At 50.6% G+C, this 11,855-nt stretch overlaps 1 protein-coding gene across 1 annotated transcript; it reads right to left on the reverse strand.

The window, feature by feature from the left end:
* Nucleotides 1–872: 872 nt before the first annotated feature.
* On the reverse strand, nt 873–9,667 carry LOC118712379 (histone-lysine N-methyltransferase PRDM7; the record flags this gene model as incomplete). The annotated part of the gene is made up of 9 exons (XM_036426030.2): nt 9,617–9,667; nt 8,837–8,960; nt 8,502–8,618; nt 6,149–6,198; nt 3,790–3,946; nt 3,096–3,197; nt 2,628–2,899; nt 2,121–2,188; nt 873–1,101 (listed from the first exon to the last, which is right to left on the reverse strand). Coding segments are annotated over exons 1-9 (1,170 nt in total), but the record flags the coding sequence as incomplete, so codon positions are not given.
* Between the last annotated feature and the right edge of the window lie 2,188 nt (nt 9,668–11,855).

Raw genomic sequence — 11,855 nt, forward strand, 5'->3', positions numbered from 1 at the left:
AACTGTGCCACAGGTGTCAAGTGTTATCTCCTGAGAAAGCCCTTCCCTGAGCTTCAGAATCTGGCACACCCACCCTCCCCTCACACTGACCCCTTGGCACTTGTTTTCTCTGAAGTGCTAATCACTGTGTAACATTAATCTTGGGCTTCCCTCCTTCCCCCAGCCAGCTGCTCAGGAGCAGTGATTCTGATCATTGTGTTACTCTGCATTTCCAGCTCCCAGGAACCGTGTGTGGCACCGACTAGGAACTCACAGGGCAAGTCACTGAAATAATGAATGAATGCACGTTAACACACAGATTTCATTTAGAAATATGCAGCAAATGAGAAACAGCTATTAATAAAAGGGTCAGAAAAAAAACACCTTGATGGGAGAGCTGGTAGGTGCCTGAAAAAAAATTTTTTTTTGCCTCTAACCCTTTCAGTACTATATGATGCTGTGTATTTTGTCCATGAAGTATTTAAAAATTTAAACAAAAATTAGCCCCGGCCAGTGTGGCTCAGTTGGTTGAGCATTGTTCCATTCACCCAGAGGTAGCCAGTTTGATTCCTGGTCAGGGCACAATTCTGGGTGGTGGACTTGACCCCCCAGGAGGCAGCAGACTGATGTTTCTCTCCTTCTCTCTTCATCTCTGTCTCTAAATCCAATAGAAGCGTATTTTTAAAAATTAGAACAAAAATTAAAATATTAAAATTGTTCCTAAGAATCAAAGACCCATGTAACGAACCATCAATTTCTGAAGCATCTGATTTTAAGCTTTACTGATTCTAGAGTGGATTTCACTATACTTGAGAGTTGGACCATGAAAAATCAGAGTTCTTTCTTCTTCTTCTTCTTTTTTTTTGTTTTTTGTTTTTTTGTTTTTTAAGTATTCTTTCTTTCCATGTTAAACAAGAGTGGTGCCCACCTTTCCTGGCCACGAGCTCTGTCTTCCACTTGCTGCCCCACTTGATGCCCAGCTCCTGGCCATACTCTTCTCCATACCAGACCAGCAGCTCACAGCCCGTCCGCACGACCCGGCAGGTTCGGTAGAAAATCTGCCTGTGATATTGAAAGGCTACCAGGTTCTGCTCTTCGTCATCCCGGGCGCAGTTCACATACCTGGGGTCAAGGCAGGTGAAAGGGAAGAAAACCACAGGCGATGACTTCCCACTCCCTGTCATATCCTGTCCAGCTCCTCGCTGATGCTCAAGGCCCTCAGCTCTGATGTCACCCGCTCCCCAGTGCTCCTGGGAAAGCTTCTGTTCAATGCCCGAGCTCTTCACAGGCCGCGTGAACTGTCTCTAAGTCCTGCTCATAGAGCTCATCCTGTCTAATGCCCTTTCCAAAGCCTGATTCCAGACTCCCCATCAAACCCCGTTATCTCTAGCGTCTCTCAGCTCCAAGTCAGGTTCTGTGTTGCACCACAGAACTCTTGCTGGATCGAGGACTCTGTTTCTGGATTCGTAACATCATGCAGCACTCAGCCCAAGTCTACCTTCTTGTGAGAAGCCTTTCCCCATTCTCCCCACACTTTATTGGAGGTGTCACTCTGCTGCCTCCCCCGGGTTCCCACAGAAATGTGGAGGTCTCTTTGTCTTAGGAAAATAACACAGGGCAGTGGTAGTTTATTCATATCTGTATCCCCTGATACAAGAGAGCTCCAGCATCCAGTTCTGGTTAGGACCGAGGCTGGGTTGATGTGCTGCCCTCACAAGCTTAGGTTGTCCTTGGTTTAAGGCTATCTAGGCACTTGCCACTTCTTAGAAAATAGGAACATTTTGTTAATATTTATGAAATAATTTTTTCATGTCTGTGTGCAATAAGTCCTCCATAGGGACATGGGTTGTGTGATCCTTTTAAATAAAGAATTCCCTTTTCTTAACTGGAATATAGTAAGTGTTTAATTAATGTCCACTGGATAAATGACAGAGTAATCCAGTGCCCAAATTGGAGACTTGTATTTTGAGGACATATGCTATACTTTACCTCCTCTTTTCCTAAATGTCTCTTTGATGTGAAAGATCACTGTGTGGGGAAGAAAGGGGAACAGAGGACTGAAGAGACCATTGCATGATGGGTAGGAAAGACATGTGGGCTGTGAGTGTCCTCTCTGGCACCCAGAGGCCTGTTGACCTTACCTCATCCAGTTGGCCTGAGATTCATCCTTTCCGTCCACATACTCATAGCAGTTCCTCCCTCTGGTGATCTGCATTTCCGGAAAAGAAGTTAAAGGCTGTGTGTGCGTGTGTGTGCGTGTGTGTGCGTGTGTGTGCGTGTGTGTGTGTGTGTGTGTGTGTGTGTGTACATAACAGAATAATTATGTACTACCATCAGATGTCTTTCCACCTGCATGGAGATTCAACTGCCAATGGGGATCACAGGATATTTTTCTTACTCATCATCTACACATCTGAGTCGATTTGTCCCGAAAGCAGGAACCCCACAAGGGAGGAGTCTGTACCACTTTGCTCCCATTTACCCTCTGACCCTTAGAGAGGAGCTCCATGTTCATGTAAAGTCTGCTCAGTACACCGAGCTAACCATGTTATCCCTATCCATGTCCTAGCATGGAGCAGGTGGGGGCCCACCAAGCCACAGGAGTGCCGTGGGAAGCCAGAACACAGGGGAAGAGGTAAGCTTCTCACCAGCCAGGAGTAGCCACTGTTGGCTGCGACTTCATCTTCTGTGATCTGGCCCTCATAGGGGCCAAAGTGCAGGCCCACCGGCAGATCACATCCCTCATTCCACACTCCAAGCCCAGCCGCAGGGATGCCTGATGGTCCGATTCTCAACCCGGGGGGCAGAGTGAGGACTGAGCGGTTGGCCTGCCCCTTGTCCATGGCACTGTCTTTTACAAATGTGGGGGGCCCATGCACAGCACAGCTGTCAATGAAGAAGTTCTGACACTTCTCACAATCTGTAGGCAAGAGCGACAGGGATTAGGGAGGGTGCAGTGCATGCTCCTGGACATGAAGAGCTTTGGAAAGAGCTCACATCAGTGAGCCTCAGTCCTGTACTCCGGCTACCAGAGGAAGAGAATGATTGGGCACCCAGTGACCAGGTGAAATTATTGCATCAAGACAGAACACGCCCCTTGGTGAGGGTCAGCTTACAGAGGTAGTCATCGTCCTGGGGCTCGTTGATCTCTTGGTAGACACGGCCCTTTCTCTGTCGTAGGCTGTACGTCTTCACTTCGCTTTCCTTTCTCCTGGTGTCTAAGTGGGAGAAGAGCAGGTGAATGAGGGGGTGACGTCTGGAATGATAGTCCCTGTGTTATCAGAAAATACACAATGTTCTCCCATCAAACAATCACCTGTTTTTCTATATTCTCTGGTATTTTCCTCCGTTAACTAAGAGACCAGCACTCCACACTGACTGTCGATGGCTGATTCAATTTTAGTTTATGAATGTTCTCAGAATCAGGTTCAACCTCCCAACCTGTAGTCATTCATGAAATATGTGTTGAGGGCACATTATGTGTTAGGCACTGAGTAAAGATCTGGCACACACACCAAGAGAGTATGGGTGCTATGATCACAGGTGGATTTATTGGGTACATTGCACATGTCAATTGTTTTAAATTTAATTTAATGCTTTCAAACTGTATGTGACCATGTCTCCTTCTGTTCACTTTACACATTAGCATCCAGGAGCTCAGAGAGTTGGTAAGATTTGCTCAGAGCTCCAGTGCTAACTCCAGTTTCAAATCCAGGCTTCTGCAAAGTCCACCCCACATACCTAGGCCTTACTGATCAGCCTTTCTAGAAGAATTAGTGGAACTGGAATCTCCAAATTATTTTCTCTTACCCAATTTTGGTCTAGGGTGCTGTCCGGAGGTGCTTGCTTCTTCAGGAGGTGGCACTGGTTTCTGGGTCTGCTCTGAGCCACTTGCAGTCAACAAAGTTGCTGTTCCTGACAATTCCCTCAAACTAGACTCATGACTTAATGGTACCCTGGACTTTGCCTTCAATGTGAAAGTAACATATTAAAAGGTAACATGCATTTTTAAAATTATGTATTGCTTACAATATATTTTTACATACATGACTTTTTATTGTTTTTTTATATTTTTAATTTCCTTATTGATTAAGATATCACATATTTATCCTCAACCCCCCATTCCAATCCCCCACCCCTCCCCACTCATGCCCCCACCCTCCTATTGTCCTTATACATGACTTTAATTAATACTTCCACAACTTTTGAAATATCTGGGAAGTATAAATATTAGAGGAAAAAGAATTGGCCAATGTGGGTTGTGAATAGATCGGAAAGCCCTGGCTGGTGGGCTCAGTTGGTTGAATTGAAGGGCTGCCAATTCCATTCCTAGTCAGGGAACATGTCCCAGTTATGTGTTAGATCCCAGGTTAGGGTCTGTATAGGAGGCAAGTGATCCATGTTTTTCTCTTTCACTGATGCTTCTCTTCCTCCCCTTCCTCTCTCTCTCTCACTCTCTCTCTAATCAGTTAAAACATATTTTTAAAAGAAATGGCTGGCAGACATTATCATGACAATAAAGAAAATTGCACTAAAATGTGCAAATTACTATATCATGGAAAGAATATTTGTAATTAGATTAGTTGGTTCCCACCAATTCTGTTTGAATAAGGTTGTGCTACTAGCTAGTTCTCTTCAGTTTCCTGATGTATAAAATGCTAATTTTTTAAAATACATTTTTTTAATTGATTTTGTACAGAGAGGAAGGGAGAGAGATAGTTAGAAACATCGATGAGAGAGAGTCATCGATCAGCTGCCTCTTGCACACCCCCTACTGGGGATATGCCACAACCAAGGTACATGCCCTTAACTGGAATTGAACCTGGTATCTTCAGTCCCCAAGCCGATGCTCTATCCATTGAGCCAAACCGGTTTCAGCTAACATGCTAATTGTTAATGTCACAATGAACATGAAACATAAGGATGTTCACCAGTGTTTTGTGAGCTCTTTGAAAGTGAGATTACAGTCCTGCTATCAGTTTACCTCTCAGCCATCTCTATATTTGAAATTATATGAAAATTATCTTCATTATTCATTGACCCTCTTATAGTTTAATTTGTAAAATTGAAAGCATTCATTCAGCAAATGTTCAGGGAGCCCTCAGGGACCCTGAGCATGGCCTGGGACTTCTGAGAAGAAACAGGTATGAACCAAAGAGCTCACAATGCAGAGGTAGGCAGGCTGAGCACATGATTCAAACAAGATGACACTGCCCTAATGAGAGCTCAGAGAAATAAGCTATACTTCTTACTGGAATGGGCATTCGAAGCCAGTTCCAGACGGATGAGCTCCTATTGAATAGTGTGTGACCTCTATGAAGCCCTTAAGTCACTTTATTATTTATTGTTTCTCAATCGTCAAACCTGAAGCTCCCCAGAGTTGAGAGATGCTTTCTTTTATTTGACTGGGAGACTCTGATGCTGTGGTTCCTACAGCCTTCTTCATCTGGGACCATCCCCCGTGCAAACTGCCTACATGTTAGTGAGCTTCTGGGAGTCAGAAGTCTTAGTGCATTGCTCACTGCAGCATAGCAGAGAAGAACTGTGCTTGGAATAATTAATCAATAAATGATTAATGATGTATGGATAAGACAGTGAAAACTGCAATAAACTAGGGAAATTGTAATGAGCTTGTAAGTGGTTTAGAGAAGAATGTATGGATTAGATTACACGATACTGTTACTGTGATCTCAGTCATATAATCACTTCGATATGTCTGAAACCTCAGTTTCCACATCAGAAATGGTGATAGTTATAGTACCTATCTCATAGAGTTGTGGTAAGGTTTAAGCGAGTTTATTTATTTTTTTATTTTTTCTCAACTTTTTTTTAAATTAAATTATCTGTGTACATTTCTTACCATTCCCCCCCTCCCATTCATACCCTCCCTCCCCAGAGTTTTGTGTCCATTGATTGTACTTATATGCATGTATTAAGCGAGTTTATTTATGTATAATTCTTAGTGTCTGAAGCATTGTGAAGATAAAACCAGTGGTAGCTACTATTGTTGTTGTTGTTATTAACTCCTAAGATGATAGTGGGCATTTTGTTGAAGAGGTTAGAAAAGGAAGGTGGCAGTTCCTAGGGAGCACTGATTTTTTTCTTCTCTTTCCTGCATTTGCATCCAGGAGGAAGATTTTCTTTTCAACAGGATTTGGGAAATACTCACCTTCTGATGTTTATTCTGTTCCACTCTGAAGGCCACCCAAGAAGGTTTAACTAAAAGATCGTGAGAAATCAATTTTAAAATTTGTATATATATATATATAATGTTTCAGAGAGGAAGGGAGAGATAAAAACATTAATGATGATAGCAAATTATGGATTAACTGCTTCCTGCACACCCACACACCAGGGATTGATCCCACAACCTGGGCATGTACTGTTACTGCAATCAAACTGTGACCTCCTGGTTCATAGGTCAATGGTCAATCAATGAACCATGCTGGCTGGGTGAGAAATCAGTTTTGGTTGTTAATTGCTTCAAATCTGGAGATTCTTATTAGGGACACAGAATTCTGAATCAGAGAGTACTCCAAGGACAGATCAAGGAGGACTGGAAAATGTTTTCTGAGGTTTCATTGGGCTTATGCTTTTATTGGGAGCATCAGCTAATATTCTTAAATTGTTTAAAAATAGACAAAACCCATTCTGTACTTCATCCTCTGTTCAATATATATATTTAAATTGGCCCAGCCCTGGCTGGATGGCTCGGTTGGTTAGAGTATCATCTTGTACACCAAAGCTTTCAGGTTCGATCCTTATTGGGGTGTAAACAGGAGGCAACTGATCGATATTCCTGACTCACATTGATGTTTATGTCTCTCTGTCTCCCTCCCTTCCTCTCTCTTAAATCAATGAATAGCCTTGGGTCCTAAAAAACAATAAATAAAAAAATGGCCTTTCATGAAAAAAATATAAAAAAGTTCATGTAACTGAAAATAAACTCCACTCTGTAACCTGGCCTTCTCCTGTCTTTTGTATTCATACTGACCCTGTCTAGTCCAATGGCATCAGGATCACCTTGATTCCTTTCTTTCTTAGCCTTCTCCCTTTGCACTGTGCCCACCTTCCCTGATCAGTAGATTCTGATCAGCATCATCCAGTCTTAGGAACAAAGACTTAGTTCTATTCGCCACAGAAACAGAGTTTCTGGCAAGTTAGAGATAACGTCGTGACTTCAGCTATGTTTTAACCTCAGACCCATGGAACTACGGACCATATTAACCAGACTGTCATGAAACCTGGCTGATGATGACATGGCTGACATGGAACCTGAAACAATGAGGAAGTACTTCCTAGCCTTGCCCACAGCCCAACCCCCTAACCACCATGGCTAATAATTTTCCCATATGTCCCCATGCAGGTCTTAGAGCACTGCTCACCTGCCAGACCTTCCTCCTTCCATGTGATGACAACTCTTCTAAATTAGTTATTTTTTATTCTATTTTGTATTTTTTATAGACTTACTTATTAATGTTCTATAAATATATAATTATTTTATTTTTTCCATCACCATTTATCCTCCTCTCTCTTTTTTTTAATCCTCACCTGAGGATATATATATATATATATATATATATATATATATATATATTTATTGGTTTTATTTTTATTTATTTATTTATTTTTTAAAATATATTTTATTGACTTTTTACAGAGAGGAAGGGAGAGAGATAGAGAGATAGAAACATCAATGAGAGAGAAACATCGACCAGCTGCCTCTTGCAAACCCCCTACTGGGGATGTGCCCCTGACCGGAATTGAACCTGGGACCTTTCAGTCCGCAGACCGACGCTCTACCACTGAGCCAAACCTGTTTCAGCTGTTTCTTGGTTTTAGAGAGAGAGGAAGAGAAAGAGATGGAAACATTGATGTGAGAGAAAAACATTGATCAGTTGTATCACTTACACACTAGGGATGGGACCTGAAACATCTGCAGGGCATCATGGGGGATGGTGGGGTCCGACCAATTGCATTGCACAGGCCTTGACTGGCCTGGCGCCAGTGGGTGTCACAGATGGTCATCCAGTGGTCCTTCTGCTGTTCCCCATGGATTTGCATATTATGCTTTTCTAAATTATAGATTTGGGGAGTGGGGCTGGGTGGAAATGGGCGACCTCTGTAATAGTGTCAACAAAAAATATACTGTATATATAATTATTTTACACGTTTAAAGAGGTTATATGAACCTGGACAGTGTGGCTCAGTGGTTAAGCACCCACCAATGAACCATGAGGTCACAGTTGGATTCCAGTCAGGGCCCAAGCCCAGGTGTCCCCCCCACACACACACACACACGATCCGGGTTGGGGGCCATGTGGGAGGTAATGGATAGAGGCTTCTCTCTCACCTATGTTTCTCTCTCTCTCAAATAAATGTACTAATAAAAGCGAGTTTCTGTGAATAGCCCCTGACTGTATAACACTATTTAGCATTTTGCTTGTCCCTGGTAACTCTCGAGATGCAGTCCGACCTACACCCAGGTGGGGTTCAGGCACATTCGCACCCTCCGCCCGCACCTCGCTGCCTCGGGGTCCACTCTTCATCGGAGTCCTCCGAGTCCTCGGCGTCCTCCGCCAGGGGCTTGGCCGTCCTCCTGCGGTGGCACATGAAAGCGGGTCGAGGGGCCCTGAGACCTGGAAAGAAGAAAAGTCCGTCCTGCAAGTGAAGAGCTGAAGGGGGACGAGCACTGAGCCAGCGCTGGCCGGCCTGGGACCGGGGGTGAGGCCGGTCGCTGGAGACACGCCAGGGCAGCGCCATCCCCGAAGGAGCACAGTGCCCACCGGTGGGCGCCCCTGACGGCTGCAGACGGAGCTTCCCGCCCCGCGCCCCCTGCGCCCCGCGCCCCGGTCACCGATCCTGAGCAGCGCCTCGTAGTTGCTCTTCACGTTCCGGTGCCGCGCTCTCTCCCAGGCGCTCATCTGCGCCCACTCCTCCCGGGAGAAGTAGACGGACACGTCCCTGAAGGCGTCCCTGGTCTGGAGGAGGGAACATCGTCAGCCACGGCGCAGGGGAGAGCAGGAGGGGGGCGCCCCGTCCCCACCGCCCCCACCCCCCTCACCTCCCGCGGACCCCACCTCCATCACCCCCCCTCACCTCCCCGCGGACCCCACCCCCTGTCCCCACCCCACTGTCCCCACCCCCTCCTCCCCTGTCCCCACCCATGGACCCCACCTCTGTCCCCACCCCTCCCCCACCCCCTCCTCACCTCCACGCGGACCCCACCTCCTGTCCCCACCCCCTCCTCCCCCGTCCCCACCACCTCACCCCTCCCCTCTCCCCACCCATGGATCCCACCTCTGTCCCCACCCCTCCCCCGTCCCCACCGCCCCCACCCCCTCATCTCCCCGAGGACCCCACCCCCTCCCCTCACCCCCCTCACCCCTCCCCTGTCCCCACCCCAACCCCCCCGTGGACTCACCTCCCCGCGGACCTCACCCCCTGTCCCCACCCCACTGTCCCCACCCCTCCCCCGTCCCCACCGCCCCCACCCCCCTCACCTCCCTGCGGACCCCACCTCCATCACCCTCCTCACCTCCCCGCGGACCACACCCATCCCCACCTCCCTCCTCCTTCCTCTGTCCTCACCTCCCCCGGGACCCCTCACCGTGGGCCTGCACCCCACTCTCCTCACCTCCTCCTCTGGGCTCTCGGGGCGCTCCTGAGGGCAACTGTCTGGGTTCATGGCGCCCCGGTGCCTGTGGAAGGAGGAGGTGCTGAGGGGGCCGCTCCCCCCCCCGTAGGGGGTCCCCACAGGACAGACCGGACCTCGGGGACAGGGTGGGTCAGGGCCGAGGCCCCGCAGCTCGAGGGGCGGACTCCTTCCCGCCTCCGCTGGGGTGTACCAGGGCCCTGAGGGGCGCGGTCCGGGGGGGGGGACTGAGGGGCAGGTGGGGGGTCTGAGGGGCGCGGTCCGGGGGGGGGGACTGAGGGGCGCGGTCGGGGGACTGAGGGGCGCGGTCCGGGGGGGGGACTGAGGGGCGCGGTCGGGGGGGTTTGATGGGCTCCGTCGGGGGGGTCTGAGGGGCGCGGTCGGGGGGGACTGAGGGGCGCGGTCGGGGGGTTCTGAGGGGCGCGGTCCGGGGGGGGGGGACTGAGGGGCGCGGTCGGGGGACTGAGGGGCGCGGTCCGGGGGGGGGACTGAGGGGCGCGGTCGGGGGGGTTTGATGGGCTCCGTCGGGGGGGTCTGAGGGACGCGGTCGGGGGGGACTGAGGGGCGCGGTCGGGGGGGGTCTGAGGGGCGCGGTCGGGGGGGACTGAGGGGCGCGGTCGGGGGGGACTGAGGGGCGCGGTCGGGGGGGACTGAGGGGCGCGGTCGGGGGGGGTCTGAGGGGCGCGGTCGGGGGGTCTGAGGGGCGCTGTCGGGGGACTGAGGGGCGCGGTCGGGGGGGTCTGAGGGGCGCGGTCGGGGGACTGAGGGGCGCGGTCGGGGGTCTGAGGGGCGCGGTCAGGGGGGGGTCTGAGGTGCGCGGTCAGGGGGGGGTCTGAGGTGCGCGGTCAGGGGGGGGTCTGAGGTGCGCGGTCAGGGGGGGGTCTGAGGGGCGCGGTCGGGGGTCTGAGGGGCGCGGTCGGGGGTCTGAGGGGCGCGGTCGGGGGGACTGAGGGCCCTTGGGTGTAGGTGGGGCGCCCTGACGGCTGGGGCTGTGCCGGGACAGAACCGGCTGGGGAATTGCACCGGGGATTGGGCAGCAATGGGCGCTGTGGCTGAGGAGATCGTCAGGACAGACCGGGTCTTCCCCCCAGGAAGCACGGGGTGCTCCGTGAGGGGATTTGGAGTTCTGTGAGGAGCCTTGGGGTCTCTCAGGAACAGGCTTCGGGTTTGGGGACGTTGAGTTCCCCGGACCGGGGTTTAGGGTCTCGGAGTTGGGAATTTGGTCTTTCCGGGGGCGCTATGCTTAGGGAACCGGGGTTCAGGGGAATGGGGTTTTCGGGGTGTGCTGGGGATTTAGTATTTATCTGGGCGCGGAGGCTTGGGGTCCTCCATTCTGACAGGAGTGGGAGCCTCTCAGGGGTCTGAGGCTGGGGGTTGAAGGCCGGAGACGAAGGGGTTCACACGCGAGGCCCCCGTTTTCCTGTCAGTCTCCGGGCCGCGCCGCCCACCTGGCCGCGGTCCCCGCCGAGCCCCGCGCTCCCGCCCCGCGCTCCTCCGCCTGCAAGAGGTGTGAGGCCGGGGCGGAGCTTCCCTCCTCTAGAGCGCGTCACTCCGGCCGCCAATCAGCGCTGCCGTCACAGGGCCCTGCCCGCCAATGAGAAGTCCGAAAGGCGGAAAGGGCGGGGCGCAGGATGAAGCCTTCCTGTCAGTCATGGGCAGGAAAAGCCCGCCCCCCTCCTGCGGTGATTGGCTGCCCTGGGTCCTACGAGTGTCTGTCAAGAAGCCTCCATCCCGGCGCGGCGGGCGGGTGTCCAGGGCTTGGTTCCTGCGGAGGGACCCCAGGAGCTGGAGCCCCCGCTCGGGCAGGTCTGGGGGTGACGCGTCCTTCCTGCCGCCTGACGGAGTCTCTTTCTACCATGTGGTATCTAGGCCCCAGACTTCCTTCCAGGCCCATTTGTGCGCTTCCTTAGCGAGAACGGCGCAGCCAGGTGGCAGGCGGGACTTGCATTCTGGGGTCCGAGACTCAACCAGAAAAAGGAAACAAGAAGGCAATAGGAAAGCACCGGGAGAACTTTAAGTCCCAAAGAAGTGACCTGATGAGTCAGAGGCATGTTCAAGTAATGCAGGTCTAAAGGCTTCAGAGATAAGACACAGATAAAACCAAACAAAGCAGCACACACACACACACACACACACACACACACACACGAAAAAAGAGTGCAAGTAATTTGCACAAAAAGAAGACATCGATGTAAAGAAGGTGCACAGAGGAGGGTCAGTT

Source organism: Pipistrellus kuhlii, unplaced genomic scaffold, assembly GCF_014108245.1.
Source record: "Pipistrellus kuhlii isolate mPipKuh1 unplaced genomic scaffold, mPipKuh1.p scaffold_m20_p_89, whole genome shotgun sequence".
Lineage (NCBI taxonomy): Eukaryota > Metazoa > Chordata > Mammalia > Chiroptera > Vespertilionidae > Pipistrellus > Pipistrellus kuhlii.